General features: G+C 50.0%; 1 protein-coding gene and 2 long non-coding RNA genes across 5 annotated transcripts; 1 reads left to right on the plus strand and 2 right to left on the minus strand.

The window, feature by feature from the left end:
• Positions 1–676: 676 nt before the first annotated feature.
• On the minus strand, positions 677–10373 carry LOC126049285 (uncharacterized). 3 transcript variants are annotated; one of them, XR_007509145.1, is made up of 5 exons: positions 10183–10373; positions 9634–9711; positions 4106–4150; positions 2298–2367; positions 677–1381 (listed from the first exon to the last, which is right to left on the minus strand). It is a non-coding gene; the product is annotated as an uncharacterized LOC126049285 (long non-coding RNA). The 3 variants fall into 3 exon arrangements; XR_007509144.1 differs by lacking the exon at positions 2298–2367; XR_007509146.1 differs by lacking the exons at positions 677–1381; positions 2298–2367 and adding an exon at positions 2377–3161.
• Positions 10374–14763: 4390 nt separating this feature from the next.
• FOXG1 (forkhead box G1) lies at positions 14764–16776 on the minus strand. Its single transcript, XM_049825429.1, has one exon. It carries the CDS (start codon positions 16703–16705, stop codon positions 15302–15304), a length of 1404 nt encoding a protein of 467 aa, XP_049681386.1. The 5' UTR covers positions 16706–16776; the 3' UTR covers positions 14764–15301.
• Positions 16777–17553: 777 nt separating this feature from the next.
• LOC126049293 (uncharacterized) lies at positions 17554–22460 on the plus strand. Its single transcript, XR_007509149.1, has 3 exons — positions 17554–17719; positions 19172–19317; positions 20417–22460. It is a non-coding gene; the product is annotated as an uncharacterized LOC126049293 (long non-coding RNA).
• Positions 22461–23461: the final 1001 nt, after the last annotated feature.

Genomic DNA, 23461 nt, shown 5'->3' on the forward strand with positions numbered 1-23461 from the left:
TATTAATAACGTTACATCGAAATTTGAATGCTCCCGACACGTGTGTGGAGCTTTCCTTCTCTGTCGCTTTTTCTGGCCTTTTCTCTCCTGAACTTTGGGGGTCCTGCCGGGCTCCCCTTGCCGTGGGCCAGGGAAGCTGGGAGCACCCCCGTTTCGTTCCTCCCCCCTGCTGCAGCTGCCGGGGGTGAGTACTAGCCCATAGGCACTGCGTAATGGCCAACCCTCTCACACCCTGTATCGGTGTCCGGCCGCGGAGCACCGCCGAGCTTTAATTGCATCCATCTGCTGGCATTTGCTGGAAGGGTGAGCGATACGGGCCGCGCTTCACACCAGGGAATTCGTCCCCGGGGGAGCTGCTTCTCCTCGTAAGCAGCCACTAAGTCGGGCAAAACTCTGGCAGGGGTGTCTCCGGCCGCTGAACGTCGGGTCCCGAAATCCTGAGCCCGCTGAAACCAAGCGAGCCCTTGCCTCTGCGGCCCCTTGGCAAGCCAAGGCCGGCCGCTCCAAGGAGAGAAACTCCAGCGGCCCCCCCGTCCGCCCACCCAGCCACATTTTCCCAGGGCACGGAGCGCACCCGAAGGCGGGGAGCGACCCCGCAGCCCCGGGCCGGGACAGACCTCGTTTAGTCCGGGCCTGAGAGGTTGGAGCGTCTGCTGGCCGCTAGTTAAGACGCGTTTAAAGCGTTTATTGGCATGACGGCAATACAGTGCGCGGTCAAAAACAACGCAAGGAGTTACAGGCTCAGCCACGGCAGCCTTCCCCGCCAAGCCCGAGGAAGAAGCCTGAGACCTGCCCGAAGTTACCCGAGGAAGCAACCCGTGTTTGCAGTTTTAGGGGGGGTTGGTTTATGTCATCCCGCCTCGCCCCCTTCGTCCCCCGTATCGGATCCCCTAGCCCGGGGCAGGTCTTGTTCCCTGTGACTGCTCAGCGGTTACCGAGCAGCCTGGCTTAACCTCGGACATCTGCCTGGGAGCTTTCGGGACTGATCGCTGTGTGAAGGACTGTCCTTCGAGTCGTGTGGGATCCGGATTTCACGGCGGCATCTCGGAGGGGTCCGCCGGTGCCTCTGCCTCTCCCCTGGGCTCTAGCGCGTTTGGCAAGCGCAGCCTTCCCTTCTCCCGGGATGAGGGACTCGTGTTTACGCTCCAGCCAGCCACTAACTTCTCCCATCTCTCCCTCCCAGCCCCCACTGCCTCCCCCCGCGTTTTTCTTTTTGGTTCTAGCGAGCAGAAAAACGGCGTTCGGTGCCAGCACACTGTCCTGTTCTGCTTTTGCATCGTGACCACGCAGACCTCATTCATCACGGATCCTTCTCCTGGACAGTTCCCCACTTTGGCTGTCAGGCGGTTCTCGTCACGTCACCTTCTTCCTCCACAGATACCTAATCAGGGAGAGAGCACATCCCAGGCACAGCCGCAGGCAGAAAAGCCCGCCCCCCCCCCCCCAACCCCCCCGTGCTCCCTGCGACCGCCCTTCAGGCCCCATGCCTCGGTTTTCCCAGGGCTCAAGAAATAACAGGAACGGAGAAGAGGGTCCACCTCTGCGGGACCTGCTGCCAACGCAGCTTCCCCGGGGCCCGAGCTAAGGAAGGGTACCGATTTAGTGAGGAATTTCCCCAAGCAGGACACGACAGCCGCAGACACCTTTCTGACTGGGCTGTTCACATCAGTCCCTGCCAAAATACTTGCAGTGCTGGAGAACCATGCTGCTGAGATAGTTAACGGCGCCTGAAGGTAGCCTAGGAAATACTGAGTGGCTGGTTAGCAGGGAGTGGAAAAAGGAGATGCCGAGGACAGCATTTCAGGGGGTCCTCAAAAACCTCCAGTAGATCGCCACTTTTCAGAAGAAAGGTAGAGATACGAGGGCATCTGTTTAACCCTTTTATTAGTCTTTTTAAAAAGCAGGACATAAAGTAAAACCTTTAAGTGATGGCTGATGACTCACATGGTTGGTAGCTCCACCGCAAGATGTGCATGTGGCATTTAAAAAAAAAAAAAAAAAAAAAAAGACAACCAAAACGAACAAAACAAAAACCAACCAAACAAAAAACCACAACAGGGACTGTGGGCCCAAACTCCTGTGAGTCACAGTGTTTAATAACTAGCTAGGTTTGACTCTGCATGACTCTGCGTGTTTGTATTTCCATTGTCAAAGAATAAGGGTGTATGTTCTTCACATGTTAGATTTGCAATTTCATGTTGATTTCAACATTCCCTAACGACCCATCCCACAGAGGTGTCTAAAAGCACCTACAGATTATCTCCCATCTCTCTACTACTCTAATGTGACACACCTACCTACATTTTAGGGGTACATCATTTGAGACAGATTTACAGTTCAACCCTCTCAGCAGACAGGAGGAGAGATCTGCGTGGAATATAAATTCAAGAATGTAATTCTTTCTCAAACAAATAATCTGCTCCCTTTCAAATATAATTAATGTTTTGATAGTGCATTTCTTGTGAGAGAGAGATACAAAAACAGAGGCAACCTCTTGGATCTCTGTTTGTATATTTGCATCAGGAATTTACAGTACCTATCTTGTGAATGTGACACATAGAATGTTTTAAACAGTTAGAAGTTTATTTATTAGCAGAACTACAGCGGGAAACTGATAGGTCTTTACTATCCACCGTGCCCATTTTACGCACGTTTTTGTTGCAAAGGAAATTGCAGTTGCAGGAGGAGGGCATTAGCCTTTCATTGGGATGAGAAATGTTCCCTAGCTCTCAGGATGCAGCCTTCTGTCCTGTTGTGCTTGGGAGGCACATGTCCTTGCTCTTTGTCTTTCATTCTCCTCTATCTTTCCTCCGTGGGGCTGAGCCTACAGCCCTTTCTTTGCCCGCAGGGAGTTAAGGAAAAGAGTGGGAACAACATTTCGGGTTTGACAGTCTTCAGCGTTCAGACCGGTCCCGGCACCGACGTGTTTCAAAGTCATATAGTCTGAACAAACCCATGTTTGAAAATGCCCAGAACATTTCTCAGAGGCTTGTTAAATACTGTTACGTGATCGTATGGCTCATTAGTTATAGATCCGCTACCAAGTCCAGCGGGGCTGAGTTATCTTTTTTTCCTTCTCCCCCTCTCTCACTCTCTTTTCTTCTCTCTTTTCTTTCTGACACCGGTTTCAGAGGAAGGTACGCAAAGGCGATTCTGTCGCGCTTAGGGACGAGAAATTGAACGATATTCATTCTCAATGCCTACATCGTTTCTAGTGGTGAAATTGCCTTGGTGGGGGAAAAAAAAAAAAAAAAAAATCTATGTTTTAACTCCAAATTCTACAAACGCTGGAGATCGGCTTGAGACCAAAGCCATCTGGATACTCCTATTCCGTTCATGAATGGCCAGATTTAACTTCCACCAGTATCAAAACTAAATTTCCCATTCGTATCACTGGAAACTGCATTGGGTCCCCATTAAGTCTATAGCCTAGCAATACATTTTGGCATGCCGTTTATTTTCCAATGACATATTATTTTTGAAAATTCGAGTATTAAGCGGAACAGGAGAGAAATTTTAAAAAGCATTGCTTTCCAGCCGGGGTTGCCTTGTCTCGCTTTTCTCAAACCGGTATTTTCAAAGAAAGGGAGGACACATCTGAAAATGACTTTTCACAGTGAGAACCAGACCTGTAGTTGGTCTGGAAGTCTTTAGGAACAATAAACGTTAGCAATATGCGTCATTACTAACCCTAGAAAATAATCAGTGGACTTAAAGGAGTGGGGTTTGCATTTTCAGAATAGTGCAAGGCCCTGGCTAGTCTGATGGCAGGCTTTCTTAAAAAACAAACAAACAAACAACAAAAACCAACCAACCAACCAACCAAAACAAACAAAAAAACCACACCCAAACAACAACAACAAAACCACTCCAAAATTTTTTCCGGAGTTTATAGTCTCTGGATAGACTGTTACAGAGCACGGAGTGTTACCTCCCCACACAGGAGTAAGATCACTTGGATTTGGAGCATACAGTATTGTAACGTCCTTTTTAATTTTATGATATGGGTTCTTCAGATTTACCTTTTCTAGAAACGCCTGAAATGTCTTGTAAACACCTGGACACTATGACAGAGAGAACCTTGGTTCGATACAGAGTTACCAACCTCAGTCATTGAGATCCAATTAATTCGATGTTTGCCTCCAGTGATCTGTGAAAAAAACATACGGGGGGGGGGACACAAAAAAGGAAAATATTTACCGCATTGATCCGGTAATAGCTATGAAAATGTCAAATACACACTTTTTAACTAATTTCTTTAAAAATACTAAAAAAGAATATAAAGAACTTCCGTACCTTTGGGATATGCAACTGGTCTTTTTTTTTTTTTTTTTTTTTTTTTTTTCGTCAAAGGCTAACGTTCGGGACGATCGCACTTACGTTCAGAAAATATTGTTATTTTTCTTAATGGGGAAAATTGGACTCCCGCGACTTAGATCTGTGGTTTTTAGAACTGGGATGGAAATTGGACTGACACCACTTTGCACTTTAACAATCGGATTTCGTCAGGGTACAAGTTGTTTGTTTAACCCGACAGCTCCGTGCACCCCATCGCACGCTTTTACACACTCATTAAAACGATTATTCACGACCTGTCGAGTGTTTTCTCGTTCATTCACAGGAAAGACTTAGCGCTCTAAGATTCAAGCGCATACGGTCAGCTATACCACGGGCCGAGGGGAGAGATTACTTATCTCTGCGATCATCTGATGCGAGGCCGTCTTATCTCTCCAGGTTGCAAAGCAGCAGTGGCTGGAGGTAAAAGAAGAAGAAGGGGAGAAAAAAAAAAAAAATCCCTCACCCCCCCCCTCACCCCCCGCCCCGACAAAACTTGCCGAAAGCAAAAGACAAGGAAGACACGAAGAGCGCTGCTGGTCGCGGAGAAGGGCGTCCCGCTCGCCCAGCACCGCAGCACCGGACGGGCCGGGGGGCGGGCGGGGGGGTGGTCTGCGCCCCGGCGGGGCAGCGCGGCCGGCCGGGGCCGGGCCGGGCCGGGTCGAGCCGGGCCGGGCCGGGAGGAGGCGGCTTTCCCTCCCCGCACCTGGCCTTCGCATCCCGTCCGGAGCTCGCCCTCCGCCGCCGAGGTGCCTGCGCCAGCACGGTGGAAGCGGAGAAGGAAAAAATATTGATAAAGCAGAGCCCTCCCCGAAACGGCCGCAGAAGGAAAATCCCCGGTGTTGGGGAGGGGGAGACGGGGGGGGGGGGGGGCGGAGGGGGGGGGAAGCGTATTAAAAAAAAGATATCAAAATGTCAGCCTTCTGCGGCCCTGGGAGGGGATGGCTGGAAACCAGACGATTTAGCAGAGAGGCCGGGGCGACTCCTTTTGAACTGATTAAATCACTAAGCCAAAAAGCAACTTCAAATACCGCCTGCTTTGGAGCACTCCGATTTTGGAATGCCGCGCTTCCTATTTTTATTTTGCCCTTTAGTATATCGATTCCTGATTTCTATATGCAGGTTGCCTCCGATTCTTCAATTCCACCCGTGAGGAGCCCCCAGGGACCACTGTTGCTGGGAGGGTGTTTTACACTTACAAAGGAAGCCAAGGGCCCGGACGGCGAAGCACGCACCGGCTCCTGTTCAGCCTCTGCGGATCCGGAAAATTATTTTTCATTCGGAAAATATCTAAACAGAATGCCCCTTTATTTAAATGAACCGACCCCGAATGCAACAAGGGATTTTAATCTGAAACGGTTTCCTAATTGCTCGAAAGGCAAGCACGTATAAGTAATTTGTTAAACTTATTGGATTGCAATAATCCACTATCAGGTTAGCTAAGAATGGATCTGTCAAGTGTGTTTCCCAGTCTAAGCTCTTTCTTTCAAACTAATCTGGTATAATAATTAGCAGACAAAGAACCCGAAATATGTAAGCAAATACCTGAAGTTCTGCATAAATAAACATACTAATCAATAGCAAGCTACTCAACACTTGTCTTATTGATGAAGAGACAATCGATTTTGCTGTTCCAACCTGCAATCAGAGATCTGTATTTAATTATTAGTACTTTCGCCTTCACTGATTTAATAACAAAAATAGAGCTAATAAGTCCTAGCCTTCCGTCTAAATGCAAATGATAGTGATGACACAACTAAAGGCAACTTACGCTTCCCAGAACAACAAACAACCTTGCTCAAACAGAATAAACAAGCAAACAAGAAAAGGACCATGCAGTGTTGCCTTTTCTGATGAATGCTAGAGGACACTTTTCACGTTCAGAAAAGATCGGGCAAGTGCATATATGCACACATGTATAATATACACGTATGTATGTATGGCTATAGAGAGATAGATAAAGTGGGAAAAGCTCATTGAGAAAACAACAATGCGATTTTTATTTGCATAATTCTCGTCCGTTTTCTCATAGACCCGTATGAGTGTACGTATAGTACACGCTAACAAAAACACCCTTGCCACTCTGTACCGCTGTGATCCTCTCCTCCAGATGCACTCGCCGTCAGAAGTGCAGTTCATAAACCCAGAAGGAGATTTACTTATCCCTAGCGTGTTTTAAAGCTACCTATGAGCCGTGGCATGATAAAGATTCTAAGTAATTTCGTGGTGCGCTTAACCGTATCCCTCCATAGACCGCTCTAGTAATCTGTCCCAGCTTTGTTTCGTTCGGGTCTAGTGAGAAGTCTTGTCGGAGCCGTCATCCCCGTTTGGAATATACTGGTGTGGGGATGCGAGCCTGTTTGGCTGTGCAAGGAGCATAAAAAGGGGGGAAACGCAGGTTCTAGTACAACATCACCGAGATTTTTGCTCAAAAGAGCAGTCTGGTAACCAGTGAATATTACCCGTATTTAATTCTCAAAAGTATTGCAGCCTTTTGGGACATGCAGTGCTTCACAATGAGGTTGTGCTTATTTTTATGGGAATGCAACTTCTTTTTTTTTTTTTTTCTTTCTTTTTTTTTTTTTTTAAACCATCTTCCAAGGCTGAGAAAGAATTCCGCTTTTTTTAGTCTACAGCCCGACTTTAGCCAGATTTTTTGGCAGATACCTGCCTCCTCTTAGATATGATTAATTTAAGAGACTATCTAATATTAAATACTTGCCGTCAGCTCATTGCTGGGTGGAAACCAGGCGGGGGGGGGGGGGGGGGTTGGGGGGCGGAGAGGGGGCCTCGAGTCCTTTTCCTTCCACTACCGACCAGTGCAGGGCGAAGACTTAACTTGGAGGGCCTCCAAGTTAACGGGGAGCTCGGCGAGGTCTCCCCCCGCAGACCCCCATCCCTCCGCCGCCGGGACGGGAGAGCTGCCGGGAGCGCCGCCAGCTCCCGCCGCCGCGGACCGGGAGCGCTCCGGAGGGGAAGGGCTTCCTTCACCTCTTCCTACCTCCCTGTAAAAGATGCCCCTGCCAAATCCATTGTAAAGCTCCCTGAATTCCCCGCCGCGGGGGGGTGGGGGGGGGGTGTGGGGGGATAAAAAATAAACCCAAGAGATCCCGGGCTTCGTGTCGCCTTTGTAGCTGGAAATTCAGCCTCCCCTGGCCAGGCGGCTCCCGGCGAGGAGAGCTTTCACCCCTCGGTCTTAGGTTAAGCAGTCCTTTGGAGCTAACTTTACAGGGATGCTTTACTCACCTTAGGGTAGGGTGACAATGGCAGGCTTTTCTCAGACTCCCTCTCGTTTAGTCTTTCCTCTCAAATCACGGATAACCCCAAATACGCTTGGCGGGCTCCCTAGAGATAATTCTTTGAAACGGACTTTGCATTCATTTCCCCGATTGAGAATAGTAAATCCGCTCGCTTTAAGTCTAATTCGCTAGCCTGATACTGTATTCTGTTACACCGTATTAAGAAGGGCGGGGGGGGGGGGGGGGGGGGGAGAAGTTGCTGGTAGTTGCCTTGGTTATTTGTTTATTTTGGCCGTTCGTTCTGTTTCCTTTGTTTTTGGTTTTTTTTTCGAGTTTTCGCTGCTTTCTTTTGCCCCAGCGGCGGGGGAGGCGGGTTTTGCGATACCGTTGCCGGACCGGAGCATCCCGGACCGGTTCGCAGGAAGAGGCCCCTAAAACGCGTCTCCCTACGGCGGCATGTGTTTCTCGGCGGCCGCCAAGGCGCAAACCCCAAGTCCGCACGGAGCAGCACGCTTCGCGGTTTTCCTCCTTCCCGAAGGGGCGGCGGGAGGCACGGACCCCAGCCCTCCCCGCACGGACGCCCCTCGCCCGCACGTCGCAGTGGCACCAACCGGCAGGTGAGTGCCGGGACCGGCGGGAGAGGCCCCGGGTCGACGCCGGCTCGCAGAGAGGCGGCCGGGCTCGGCGCCCCCCCGGTTCCCCCGCGCAGCCGGCCCGGGCCGCTCTCCCGCGAGGCAAGAGCGCCCCCAGCCCGCGGCACGCGCACCGCCGCCGCCCGCCCCCCGCCCGCCGGCCCGGCCCCCGCCTCGCCTCGCCCCGCGGACACGCGTGTCCGGGCACGGCGGCTTCTGGCGCGGCTCCGGGGCGCGGGGCCGCCCGGGGTCGGGCAGCGCCGGGTGCCCGCTGTCGCGGGGAGGCGCGGGTGCCGCTCTCCCCACAGCGGAGAGCGTGGGGAGCTCCACCCGCGCCCCGCGGGGCCCACGGGGCGCCCCTGGGCAGGTTCGAGCCGGGCGGAAGAGGCGCCGGCGGGTTCTGTCAGAAGTTAACGCCGGCGTGTGCCGGGCGTGTGCGAGCGCGCGCTTCCCGGTGCGCCGGCGCCTCGTCGTACGGCGGGAAGGGCCGCTGCCCCCGGCGCCGAGGGGTCTCGGCTCCCAGCACGGCGGGAAAGCGAGTCTGCCGTATCTTAAAACGCGAATTGTTTTCCTGAGGTCACGACTGGCAGGAGCAAGGGGGTTAAAGTCGTCCGCCGGGTGGGACACGAGCCGCTGCTCCTTCCCTCCGCCACGTCGGGACAGCGAAACGAGAACAACGTCGGTCCACGGAGGCCCCGGCCCGGGGTCCTGCCCACGCACCCGCACGCCTGCCACCCCACCCGCAAGCGTGAGCAAGCTGAGCAAATCGGGGGGGGTTGAACTGCCGCCCCTATCCCGAGATTTCGGATTGCCGCACGTAAATCTCCACGGATCCAGAACGCAGTCACGGAGTTTGGGGAGGGGGAGGACAAAGGCGGTGCGTGGAGCTCTCCGAGGAACACGACCATTGCCCGCGGTCGGGTCGGCGGTTGTAAGGGCGCGCCTGCTCCGCTGGAGCGCTCGGAGCAAAACCCGGCTCGGTTTGAGACGTACGGCTTCTTACAAAGTCTTTCTCCGTGCTCTCCCAGAATTTTTGGCACTTAGGCGCTTTCCCGAGAATTTAGGGACACGAGCACTCTTTACACAACCCCGAAAGGTACGAGAAGCCCGTAGCTTTTACGCAAACGGCAGGCTCAGACTTCTGAGAAATAATTTCCTCACGGAACCCGCCTGTACCCGCCATACTAAAATCGTCTTTCACACAGCAGAGGTGGAACAAGGAGCAAATTTCATCCCGGGATGAGTGGTGGCGGGGAATCTTGCCTAGCCCCCAGAATATTTCTACGCTCAACCGTCACCAGAAAGGCAGGGCAGGCTCAGGGGGCTGCGGGAACCGCGCTCCCTCCCGTCCTGACACCAGCGGACACAAACCACGAGTGGAGCTACTCGATTCCTCAGTGTAAAAGAGGAGTAAAATCCGCACTCACCCGGTGCCGGCGGACGACTCCCATCCCCAAGTGCCATCGTGCGCCTTTCTTGCAGGTAGAGGCAGTTTCTCCCGGCATCTTAAAAAAGGCAAACACAACATTGCACCCGTCTGACTTTCTCTGGCGTTAGTGGCAAACAAGCAAACAAAGAGCACGTTAACAAAACAAGCTAAAAACATCTACAGATAAAGCATGAGAACTGCTAAACCGGCGAAGAAACTTCCAACTTACCGATCGAAACGATAGAGCCCGAGGGGGAGGGGGGAGGCCGGGGGAGGAAACACTTTGAGGAAGAGACCAAAAAAAAAAAAAAAAAAGAGAGAGAGAGAGAGAGAAGGAAAAAAAAAAAAAATCCTAACATTAGGCACACGCAGTTTTGGTGTAACTGGTGCTTTGAAACTGTGCTTCGGTTGCACGGGCGATCTGCTTATCAGGGGGCACGGGGAAACAGTACGTTTAGACAGAAGTCTGTCATCTCTATTCATTCGTATCACATGGATCTGCCTGTTGGGAGAAGAAGCAGGGAAGGTTTTCTTGAAGTGCACCTACCCTTCTGGCGGGAAGGCTTGCTGGGATTGCTGGGCAGGTTTCTTCTGGAGGGTCCCATCTCTCTGGAGTAGCTGCAGTGGAGTTGAGGGCAGGTTCTCCGGTGAGGTAGGAATGTGCAGGAACTCCGCCCTCTGGGCACAGTCACACAAACCCAGCAAAACAGCCACAGCCAGCCCTAAAACCTCTAATGATCTTCACCTTCACCTCTTTCTAACCCAGTTCTCCACCACTTTTTGACCCATTTACCCAGGCACCTTCACCACGGGGCGGGAAGGGGGGGGGGGGGGGGGGAGGGAGGTATTCAAAACAAGAACGTTTCAGTGCACAAAACTGCCGAGAAGCTACTCCAGGCACTAGCGCGTGGATAGACACCTCTGCAGGGTTGTGTGTGTCTGTATGTACGTACACATATTTATTGCCATTCGTTGAATTTGTAGTCGTGTAATATGTATGCGCATATACTTTCTTTCTTGGGCGGGTGTTATCATTCGCGGTTATACAATTAAGTACATACCAATGACTATCTACAGGCAGCTTTTTTTTTTTTTTTTCGTCCTAAGGGAAAATATGAACAATTAAAGAATATAGTCACCAATAAAACAGTGAGTCTTTCTCAATGTTCTTTCTTAAGCAAAACTGTGATGTGGTTCAGTCAAAACGTAACCGGAGTTCAGTGGGAGTTTTGCTTGAGTGAATAGTGAATACGTGGTGATTGAGACCTCATATTCACACAAGTGGTGAGGGGGTGTGTACCTGAATCATAATTTCTGACATAAATCTTAATAATCCTCAGAAGAAGTTATAAAGAGCAAAATGACGTCCCGGTTAAACTATTTTTTTCAAGTAGCGGATTAAAAAATTATCACTCTTCCAAACAGTAGGTTTGTGCCATTTAAGGCAAAATATATTATTGTTCACTTTCTTTTAGCCCCTTTCGTAAGGACACGTGGCACGTAACGGATGCTATTTTGCTGAAACAAAAGAAAAATATTTAAAATATGTCCAAAATTGGTTGGCCAAGTATCGCGTTGTGGATTCGAGCTACAGTTTATTAGCCCTCAAACACGTTTGCGAAGGCAATCTTAAAATCGTAATTGGAGGTTTCTTGATGAGCAGATTTCTTCTCCTACGATCTATGCGAGCAAAGTTAATCACCTCAAACGTCAACTAGGAATATAACAATAGCTCCTTAATTCCATAAAGACCACCCGTCCCCCATAAACACTCTAAATCAGAAAACGCTAAAGAAATGATGCTAAGACACAGCAACATTCTAGAAAAGTGCATATTAAAAAAAAAAACAAAACAAAAACCAAAAAACTAAAAGCTTAGCTTGAGGATTTGACATATAAACCACCATGGAAACAAGTATCAGATAACAGAATTATTCCCTGCTTTAAAAAAAAAAAAAAAAAAAAAAGAAAGAAAGAAAAGAAAAGGAGAAGAAGAAGAATGAAAAAAACCCAACTAAAACCACCACCACACATCCAGTACCGAACGAGCCTGTGCAAAGATTAGCGTAAAAGACATCCTCAGCGAACAAAAGGATTTCTCTGGCGGGGGAGCAGGCAAAGGTAAAGGCATATTTGGGGCCTTGGCAGTCTCGCTACCATCCATGACAACTTTAGCGTGTTGGGTTTTTTTTCCTTTACAAAGTCAGTCTTATTGCTGGTAATATGTGTATGGAAACGTGAATAAATTACCAGCTCAACAACCACCCCTTCCCCCAGCGTGAGAGAAAGAGGGAAAAGTCTGTGGCACCTGAACTGCTTAGGCAGCACTTTGCTGCACTGAACCTAAAGGAGAGCACTGAGAGCGAGTGCTTGCTTAAACGAAGTCTGGAGAGACATACATCAGGGCTACCCTTTTCAGGAATTATTATGCATCACGCTTATCTAATTAATGCTTATTAGCCAACCCCAAACTCTGACATGGCGAGATTGTGCTTTCCTCCAACCTGACTTGTCTTTTTCCTCCTTTTAGTACACCGTCAGTGGATTTTTTTACGTTGCAAACTAGATAATACTTTGAGGATGTGCTATTGGATTTCCTACAGTGTAGAACCAATTGCAAGCGGTAAACAATAAATCATTTCCTTTGTCAGCTGCAGCAGATGCCAGTCTTTTATTTTGCTCAGGCACAAGTATACAGAATGGGGTCCTGAGGCTTCAAGAGTTTAAATCGCACCTGTTTAATGTCATTATTTCCGATAAGTTTGTTGCAAAGGAGTTTTGGTTTTTAGTTTTTTGCCATCGCTTCTTTTAATGACAATAGGGTGAAGAATATGGGGGAGGGTAGGCGCTTCCAAGTGGTGGTATCATCTCTTCATCCCCAAACAAAGCAACCTTTTTCTCATAGTGATGATTAATTTTGAATTGCAGAAGTGAGAGTGAAAGCCAAGAATATCAGAGATTTCTCTCCTTCTCCCCCACATAGTGCAGAGCTGGGTGTCCCATCTCTCATCCGTAACCTTTCACTCCTCTCTCTTTCCTGCAGATCTGCTTGCATCTGTTTATTTATTACTTATTTTTGGAAGACTTCCCCTCCCTCCCCTTATTCTTTCAGCATGACAAATATTCTGTTTGCAAGAATTCAGATTTGCTCTTGCTTCTCTCTTCACCCCCCGGCATTATTTTTTTTTTTTTTTTTTGGCGTGTCTCTTTTTCTTTTTCTTCCTCTTCTGTCTTTCTAAGATCAGCTCTTTATAAAGTGCTTGCGATAACATCTCCGACCTAGAGATTATTTTTCCTCGGGCCTATTGTGAGCAGCCGCCGGCTTATTGCACTGTTGCAGAGCCCCGTTTCGACTACACAAACGTAACAAACGACCAACTTGTCCTCCGCGGACTCACCGCGGGGTCCAATTAGTTCCTAAACCTTTTGCCCAAGTTTTCTAATTCTTTTCAAGAGTTGCGGCTTTTATAAGCTTCCCTAAACTCATCACGAAACCAATTCTTTTTAGCATTAAATGCTTCTTCAAACTAGTCGTAGCGTTGCCCCCTTAAACCTAATGGAGCGGTTCTGCGGGCAGCGGAGGATACTTACGGCCGCTGGCGCGGGTCAGTGGGCTGCAGCCAGAGCGCGGAAAAAAGCTCCACGGCAAAACTCGAAATTTAACCGCAGCCCCACGGGTCTGGGGTTGGTTTGGGGGGAGCGGGGTGGTGGGTGTCGTCGTCGTCCCCCCCCCCAAAAAAAAAACCAACGTTTAAACATCGGTATGCAAGCCCGGGCGTCACGTGACAACAGCCCCCCCCCCCCCCCCCCCCCGCCCTCTGCCTCCCTGCAACGCTCCGCAACTTCACCTCAGCCCCTGCTCGGCTCCCTCCCGGCCGGGGGCGAGAGGGGCAGGGGAGCGAGGCTCTAGCTGAAAAACCGCCCCTGCTTTCACAATATTTAAAGCCAAAGCGTTTGCAGCATTAAAAGTATAGAAATACATCCAGCAGAGAGACTTCCGGAGCAGTGCTCCTTTAAGATAAGGATTGCATTTCAGACACACACGTTTCGTAGCTTGCTAAATTGGACCAAATGACTGTACGAAAGCTAATATGTATATGTATATGTACATACACACACATACACAGTCGTAGTTATCGTGTCTCCAGTTATCATGGAGTGGAAATTTATTTCTTTCAGGAGAGTAATTCTTTGAATGCATTTCAGAGATTGCAAGAACACCACCGATCTGGGTAATAACGCACCTTGGTTTTCTCCTAATGTGTGCGCATATGCTTAAATTTTATACGTATGTATGTATATGTACATTTATACCTACGCAACTTTAAGCGTCTTCAACGTATGGCAGAGTTTTTAGTAAGACGCCCTGCCTCGTGCTAACAATTTTTAAGCAGACCTGATAAGAATTCTGCCCCAAAACAGACAGCACAATAGTGGCTGTGGTGTTTAATTAAATACCCTGATCCTTTACATTTGCAAATACTGCTATTAAAGACAATATGATCGGGGGGGGGGGGGGGGGGGCAGAAGGAGCATGTGAAAAATGGTGGACTGCTGTAATAAGCAGCGCCCTGATCTCCCTGTAATTTTAAATCCTCTGGCGTATTAATTTTAGTTAATAAAAGAGACAAAAAAACTATCAAGTATATATGAATTTAGCCTATTTTTTTATTTCTGTGTGTTCATAGTAAACATTTTTGTAAGTGACAAACACGGGCATATGACCACAGTATCACAATCAAGAAATTTTAAGACGACATTAACAATCACTCAAATTTATGCGGCATTTGCGCAACACAGGTTACATATTTGCAAGGTTTACCTATAAGTACAATAGGTATTAACATTTCACTACATTTAGAAAAAAAATAAAGGTGACCTGTTAGTGACCACATACATCAAAATATACACAACACAAACTGAAGGCAATCATTAATTTTGTCCCCTTCTGATTCATTTGAACGGGCAGTGCTGCAAACTGAAATAATGTTGCTGTTTTTTTAAATTACTCCGTACACTGAGTGCATTTTCTAAAACCCAATCTTTGGTCTAAAAGTAAACAAGCAAACAAACAAACAAAAAAAAAAAAAACAAAAAAAAAAAAAAAGAAGGAAGGAACCCCCCAAAAAGCGCGGTTCGGTAAAGAAAAGGATAAAATAATAAATGGCCAAAATGTAGTTCTTGGGCACCTTTCAGTATTCTGCTTAAATACAAATTCCGTTTTAAGTTTTTGATAGTCTTCATAAATTTAGTGGTGGTTTTTTTCAATTATTTTTGTTCTTTCAAGGTCTGCACCCACCGACATATCCATGATAACTTATAATACTGCAAACATGGAGAATCTGGCGGCTTTTAGTGATAGACTTATCGTATTTGAATAAAAAAATTGCAAAAGCAGTCACTATTTAGATACACATTCTACTATAATTTTGTCTTCCGAACTTCATAGTCTACAATGTAATCTCCCCACATTGCACCTTGCTGACACTCCTCACCTTGGTGGAATAATAAACAACCCTAAAGACTGAACAAACGTACAGAAAATGGGGGACTTAATAAAAAATACCTGGACTTTTTTGTTTTGCTTTTTTTTTTTTTTCCTTTTAATTATCATTTACAATGCAAACGTGTGTAAAATGTTCACTTACAGTCTGATCCCATGGATGTTAATGTATTAAAGGGTTTGAAGAAGACCCCTGATTTTGATGTGTGAAATAATCAGAAAGTCCTCCGGAAAGTCCCGTTGTGAAACTTGGCAAAGAAGGTCTTAAGGACTCACAGGGGAGAGTGGAGGGCGCCTGTGGCGACGTGGAGGAGGAGGCTGCCCTGGCCGTCATTGAAGTGCTGCTCTGAGAAGTCATTGACGGGTGAGGAACGTGGGGGAAAAAGTAACTCGTCTGTCCTGCTAGGAGGTTTACGGAGCAGGGGTTTAGGGAATAGGTGCCGGAGCAGGGAACTGACAAGCCACACGGCACCGAGGCGGCCAGAGCTGCTGCTGTGAGGTGATGAGTGGCGTAAGGTATCTCTCCATTGACTAGTCTATCAACACTTAACCCATTAGACGTGGAAAAGGAGTGGTTGTTCCCCAAGGAGTTTTGAGTCAACACTGAGCTGTAGGGCATGGGGTGGCTGGGGTAGGCGGACGTGGTCCCGTTGTAACTCAAAGTGCTGCTGGCCCGGGGGTGGTGCAGGGAGAGGAAGGGGGACATAGGCCAGTACAAGGATCCTGCCCTATCCATGAACGTCAGTCCGGTGGAGGTGAGCCGGGCGCCCCGCTTGAAGGCCAGCTTGGCCCGCGAGGTGGTGGAGCGCCGGCGGAGCTTGCCGGTGGTGCCCCCGATGAAGACGTCGTCGCTGGAGGGGTCCAGCATCCAGTAGTTCCCTTTGCCCGGGTCGTCGTAGTGGCGGGGCACCTTGACGAAGCACTTATTGAGGGAGAGGTTGTGGCGGATGGAGTTCTGCCAGCCCTGCTTGTTCTCCCGGTAGTAGGGGAAGTTCTTCATGATGAACTCGTAGATGCCGTTGAGCGTGAGGCGCTTCTCGGGGCTCTGCCGGATGGCCATCATGATGAGCGCGTTGTAGCTGAACGGCGGCTTCTCGTACTTGCCGTTCTTCTTCTCGCCCTCCTTCCCGCTCTCCCCGTCCTTGGCCCCCTCCGCCGCCCCCTTCTTCTCCTCCGCCGCCTTCTCCTTCTCCTCCAGCTCCGCCGCCGCCGCCGCCGCCGCCGCCGCCGCCGCCGCGCCCGCCTCGCCTTTGCCCGCCAGCATGTCCGCCTTGGCCACCTCCAGGGCGCCGGAGGCGGCGGCGGCGGCGGCGGGGGGCGGCAGGAGGAGCTGGCCCTTCTCCTCGTCCTCCTCCTCGGCCGCGGCGGCTCGCTGGGGCTGCTGCTGCGGCGGCGGGTGGTGGTGGTGGTGGTGGTGGTGGTGGTGGTGGTGGGGGTGGTGGCTGTTGTGGTGGCTGTGGCTGCTGTGGTTGTTGTCGCTCTGGACGGCTTCGGGCACCAGGCTGTTTATGCTAAAGGAGGATTTCGGCAGCATTTTCACTTCCTTCCTATCTCCCATGTCCAACATCACACACTAGTCTGAGGGGGAAACTTGCAGCGGCCGAGGGAGCAGCGCGCGGGGCGGCGGCGGCGGCCGAGGAGGCGGCGGCGGCGGCGGCCGAGGCGGCGGCGGCGGCACCACCGGCGGCGGCGGCGGCGGCGGCGGCGGCGGCAGCGCAGTTGGACCGCAGTCTCAAGCGCTGGCAAGTCATGTAGCAAGGACAGGAACCGCCGGGGAGGGAAAAAAATAATAGTAATAATAATCACCAATCAGATAAAATCAAACCGAGTCAGAGCGGAGGAAAAAAAAAAAAAAAAGGAGAAAAAAGGGGAAAAAAAACCCTCTGAAAACCCAACAACAACCAAAAAAAAAAAAAAAAAAACCAACACACAAACACACACAAAAAAAAAAAAAAAAAAAAAAAAAAAAAGCTACTTCATGGTGCCTGGTTCCCCCGGCAAGGCAGAGCAGGGGGGAGGAAGGAGCAGCCGCAGCCGCGGGTCGGCGAGGAGCGAGCGGAGACGGGCTATACAGACCGCCCTGGCCGCAATTAATTTCAGAGCTGCAGACACGCACCGGGGCTGTAAAAAATTTTTTGGTTTAACCTTTCCCACCGGCCGCCCAATCAGGGACGGCGGCGTGCCGGCGCGTCTGCCCGCCCGCCGGCCAATGGCGGCCCGCCGCTCCGCCTCTCCCCGCGCCCGCCCGCCGCCGCTCCGCCCCCCGCCGCCGCCGCCGCCGCCGCCGCGGCGGCTCCCGCGGCGCAGGGATACCGGCGCAGGGGCGCATCACCGCGGCGGTTTGCGCGCGCCCCCCCCCCCCCTCCCCCGTGCCCCCCCGACCGTCGCTCCAAGCACAAATCCCCTCACGCCAAACAAACGGCGCCCGTCCCACGGTGGCGGGCCCGGCCGGTTTTCCTACTTCGTAGTTTCTCCGGTGGACTAAAGTTGCCCCGTCCCTCTTTGCCCCCTCCTCTGGCGGCGAAGGAGGCGGGGTGGGAGGCCGGGTGGGTGAGGAGGCCGCGGCGCACCGGCGGCGGAGGTACTACTTTGCGGATCCCGCCGAAGTCACTCGGCGAGTTTGTTTTTTCTAGGCCCCGGAGTCGGTTATTTCTATTTATTATTTTACCGGGGGAGAGGGGAAAAAACAATCAGCTGGAGGGCACGCAGACGGCGGGGCGGGCCGGGGGCCGGCAGCGGCCGGGGGCCGGGCGGGCCGGAGGCCGCCGCCCGCGGCCTGCCGGGGAAGACGGTCTCCGCCGGCCCGCTCGGTCCGTGCCTGCCGCGCTGCGGAATGTGAGTCGGGAAGGCACGGAAACGAGCAAGCCCTCTCCCGCCCTGCTCTCCGCTCCCTCTCCGCGTCTGGGGCGGCCGGGCGCGGCGCCAGGCCGGCGGCGGAGCCGGGCTCGGCGCTTGCCTGCCCGCCGCTCCCTCCCCGGCCCCGGCGCGGCTCCCTCCCCGCTCGCCCGCCGCTTCCCCGGCGGGGCCGCCGGAGCAGGGCGGGGGGCGCCGGGGGTCCTTCCGTGTCCTCCTCTGCGCTGCCGGGTGGCTGCAGCCAGAAGGGCGCAGGCCGCGGGTCAGGTGTAAAAAAAAAAAAAAAAAAAAAAAATGCTGCTACTACTACTGCTGTCAATAACCCGTGAAATAGATATCTTGGGATTTCTTGCCGCCCCCCGGCCCGACCCGGCCCGCGGTGTCTGGCCGCGGGGTTTCGGTTCGGCAGCCTTGCAGGGGGAGGGCGGGGGGCAGCGGCCGGGGTGCTCCCGGGGCGGCTGAAAGGCCCCGGTACCGCCGGACGCCCTCGGAGCACCGGCCGTGGTGGAGACCGGGGCTCAGGGCTGCGGCTCCCCGGGACCGGCGTGTCAGTCGTCCGCATCGCAGCGTTTCTTACTGACAGCGGAGGGGGGGGGGGGGGGGGGGGATCGACCCTGAAACAAAGCGAAATAAATCGCGCAGCTTCCTCGCCGGGGAAGTAGAAGGGGAAATGTAACGGGTAGAGAGCGTGGGGATCGCCTTCCAGCCGAAGCTGCGGGCAAAGGCAACGTACAAGCGCCGCGTTAAAGCTGCCTAAAGTTTGCGTTTGTGCTGTAGGAAAAGAACGTTCAGTAGACAGAATACGTGCAGCTCAGCCCCACCTAAAACAATTTATCCCGGGGAAATTCAGGTCAAAGCTCAGTGCCGCAAACGTGGTTGTCTGTAGATGTGCGTTTTATATATGTGTTTGTGTGTGTGTATGTGAGGGAGGGAGGGAGGGAGAGCGAGTGAGTGTGAGAAAGAGAGAGTAAATAACGAGAACAATTACAATGGACCGGTAATAAACAATTGCAACTGCGAATGGCATGAACTCTGCGCATTGGATTAACCTCGAATGACCTTACCACGATTGTATTTATTTATCCAATTTCATAACAGGTTGCTACTAACAAAAAAAGAGGTAAAAGTCAATGATCAACCACGCTTATTTTTTACACTTTTGTGGTTTTTTTTTTTTTAGAAATGCGGTTCAAAAAAAAAAAAAATCGTGTCAATTTGTAATTATTTCATTGCTCCACACTGAAGTCAATGTATGGGAATTCTCGAGGAAGAGTGCAATGTGGAGGATATGACTTGGCTCTACCATGGCAAGGGGTAAGAGGAAAGGTAAGATTCCTGCATATTATTATGATTATGATGATCATTAACTACTATGTGTCTTTATGGTGCAGTAGGATCCCATTAGGGTGGCTGGGCCCAGTGCATTTTCCTACTCGGTCTAGCATGTAATGATTCGGTGTAACCGGATTCTTGAGAAAGGACAGGTTACGTAAACATTTACTGATGTGGAGTAACTATACTATTTGTACTCTGATATGCAGGAAGGAAAGTGTTGATTAACACAGAAGAAAAAAAAGCGAAATTAGCTGATTGCATGCTCATAAGTGCAAGCTGTCATTGAACTGCTTTTAAAATAGACACAGCTGGGTGTTTGTGTTGAAAAATTTCTTGTGTTTTTGCTAATACTGAAATAAGCATGATTTTGTATACCAAACATTTTCAGATCATTAAAATTTGTAATCTGTGCTGGTTTTAAACACAAAGAAAAGAAACAGATTCATTTCGCTGTAAAATTTGCTGATATTATATTAACTCAATCAGGTCTGTACAAATGGTGTATTGTGCCTTATCAAATCTCTTTGATCCATTTAATACACAAAGTGCCAAACGTGTGTATTGTTTGTTAACATTGAACGTTTTATTCAAATCCCAGCTCTGCAGCGAACTGGAGGAGTTCTCGTTTAATGTAACACTGACATTGCCTGTTGAAATTTTAATGCCTTGAGGTGTTTCTTAGGTCAAAGCTGAGTTTACTTTGCGTTGTGATCAGGGATGAAAATGTAGCAGGGAAGAAAATAAACATTTTATCGTTTTGCATTTCTGAGCAAAGGGCTAACACTGAAAGAAGCAGGCTTTTAAAATGTTTGATGATCTAGATTTAACAGTCATTTGTCACAGATGCAGAATAAAGCTCTGTGCACAAACTTAGGATTTATATTATATTTTTTTTTAATGCCGTGGATATACAGTTCTACCAAAAAAGGAAATGTTGCGTCCAATATGTAGTACATATCTTTCTAAGCCTATGAAGATTAATTCCCTGTTTACAGGACAGAAAAGGATATGTAAGAGAAGCCACGTCAATTATTATTTCTGCTGGACCTTAACTTTCAAGTCCCTCTGGTTTGTTTTTTTTTTTCTGCAGAAAATTCCTCGTTTATAAAACTGGAGATACTTACTTTGGAAATGCGGGAGTCTTGCTCCAACGCAAATTATTCCCTGAGCTGTGCCCTGGCCATGACTCCCGTTCACTTCAGCGGGAGCTTTGTGCGTCGCAGCGCTGCATGAGCGGCCGATTTGACCCTTCAGCTCTGGCTGAACTCCAATTCCTGTAAGAAGGTCCCCCATGGCAGCATTTGCTAGCAGGGAAGTTTTGGTGGGGTGTCTGGAGAAGAGGCACGCTTGTTCGTGGAACAGAAGCGCACGGCCCCAGCCCTGCGATACACGGGTGGGTGTGCAGGGGGGGCCCAGCTCTCTGCAGAGTGTGGATGCTCCCTCACCTGCGCGCTCGCCTGTGGTGTGGACCCGCCGCGCTGAGCGGTGGGGATGGGCTGAGAGTGTCCAACTCTGGGGTCAGCATTGGGGTGAATAGCTGAGCTGAAACGTCCTGGCTGAAGTGCCATTCAACCGCAATCTCAGTGCAGTTCTGGGGTATAACTCGTAGGGATAGTGTTTCAACCACACACTTTTCTCCCTCGTATGTATGTATGCATTTATTTATTTATTTTAATTAAAGGACAAACCGAGCCTCTCCAGTGTAAGCTCAATGGATATAGCGTACCCCTCGCCACCCTCTGGCTCCAGCCTTCAATCCCCCTTCACACGGGTCTAGCGGCTCTGTACTCTCAGGCTGTTTCAAGGGGTTAAGCTGCTAAAATGTACTGACAGCTTAAGAAATGAATGAGGGTTTTTTCAGCCATGAAGAAAGGGTATTTAATAACCACGCTTCGATGGCATCATGCTTCCATGAAACGAGTCGGGACACTTTGGTTTAACAGTCAGTAATATCACATTCGGTACAGCAAATGCCTGGATGTACGCATATATAATTCTATTCCCCCTTGACTCTAAGCTTGCCTTATTTATTCCAGGTTACCTGGGCAATTAAGGTAAGGGCTGCTCAGCAGACACTGATAGCCTGCTGCTAAGGCATGGCGAATGGGGACGGAGCGGTGCGCTAACAAAGAGAAAGAGGTAGTCAAACATTTTGAAGAGGGCTGAATGGGACTGAAGGTGGACGGATGAATAGAGGCAAAGAGGGAGAGGAAGAAGTATTCAACGGTCCACCCTTCTATCCGCATTTGTAGATTTAAGTTTAGGTGTCCGTCTCTAGCCAACTTCCAGTTAATCCTCAACAGCTGGTAGTGGTGCTAACGTTTAGTGATTAGAAGTTAGTCTATTTAGCATGCTGTATCCTTCTTCCATGGGTTTTGGTTACAGGTTATACGATTAGGATTGCGAGAACAGTAGTGAACTAAACTTCCCAGTAAGAGGTCTTCACACCAGGGAAGTGTTACTTTGCTGCAGCAGCCCTGCCTCGTCAGTCATTAGGAAGCTGCAGGTTGTCAGAGGCTTCTCTTGCGCGCACACACGCGCAGACACACACACGCACACACACAAAACCACAGCACTAAAACTAAATTAAGAAGCCGATGATTAAGACAAGCGTCTACGAGGCCTGTCATTTCAGCATCCTTCCATCATAACATTGTGGCACCGAGAAATTTGCTTGAAAACCCCGGAAAAAATGTCTATGGGAGAGCCTCCTGTTTGAGATAGCATAAATGTTAACTTCAAATATAGACTGGGAACTGCCTCGGATGCAAGATAGTATTCCGCAGAGGAAAGGAGCACTGCAGAGACCTTTGGGCTACCCGTGCACTCCCGAAACTCTGGTAAGTATCTCTCCCTTCTGTTGCAGCAGGTACGCAGGCACTGTGTGACTGGAACTGGACCGGGTTTGAAATCCGCAGCTATGTTCCCTTCGGAGACTTCGGGGAACTCCCCCTAAAGATAGATCTGTAATGAAAAGTCCCTACTGGATGACTAATGGTTATTGGCGCTCAGTGCCCCTTTAAGGAGAGCAGCACATATTGTGCCGAAGACCTTGCAAGCACCCTTTAAATACAAACATTTTAAGTCCCCCTCCCATGCATCCCCACCCCTGTTGTTTTCGGGCTAGTTGTGTTGTATCTCCTCTTCCCCCCTCCTTTAAGCTCCCTCGTCTTCCCTCCCCCCACCCCCATTCAGAACTAATTGCTCAGTTGCTTAAATGTTTCGAGAAGCGCTAAATTTCTCCATCCGATGATCTTTTGAGAAGCTGCACTGTACCATAAAGAACAGCCAGCGGGGCACTGTATACCTTTGAGAAGCCTGCGCAGCCAGGGGAGAGGTAGCGTTAAAACAATGACATTAACCAGCTCGGTGCAAGGCGTTTCTCCCCCCCACCCCCCCCCCCCCCCACCGTGGAACTTTAGGAAGTTTCTTGGAGGGGCAGAGGTTGGACGGAGAACGTGGAAGTGGGAAACAATGGCTGTAGGGGCCAGAAAGATTTGCTGGTGTCGTAAGCGTAAGACAAGATAGAAGAGTGACAGAAAGAGATCCGAGTAAACATTGGAGTATACATTTCCCACGCCGGCTACGCTGGGTGGAGAGGTCTGAATTAAATCGCCTTAATTAAAAGCTAAAGAATTTATTTATTTATTCCTGTAGCTGTAGAGCACCATCCACAGAAAGCCTAGCTAGAGAGTGCTGAGCATCCGCTAGATTTGGTGTGTTCAGCTGCCACTGCCAGAATTTTTCAGAGCAGAATATTTTTACACCCGCTGCCAACTTTAACGTTAAGACGTGCGGTTTTTTAGATCCTAAATGTCGCTATTATATGCCAGCCTGCATAAGAGGGCCGTCACACCTGCCTAGGTAATGTGCGTCCCTGTGTAACAAAAGCTCTCCCTAACTGAGGAATCAAACCGAAAATTAAAATATCCCTTAAGAATTATCCACGGAGTTACGCAGACGACGGTAACAAAATGCAGGGGGAAAATCGACAAGTTAAAAACCTCGAGGTTTAAATACATCATTTTATTTTCTTCTGTGATTACTGTTAAAACATCCTTGGCCAACGCGGTGCTTTTGCCGGAGTTGCCAGATTGAATTAAAGAATCGGGGAATAAAATACAGGGAAAGAGAA

The sequence above is a fragment of the Accipiter gentilis genome, chromosome 22, assembly GCF_929443795.1.
Source record: "Accipiter gentilis chromosome 22, bAccGen1.1, whole genome shotgun sequence".
NCBI classification, from domain to species: Eukaryota; Metazoa; Chordata; class Aves; order Accipitriformes; family Accipitridae; genus Astur; species Astur gentilis.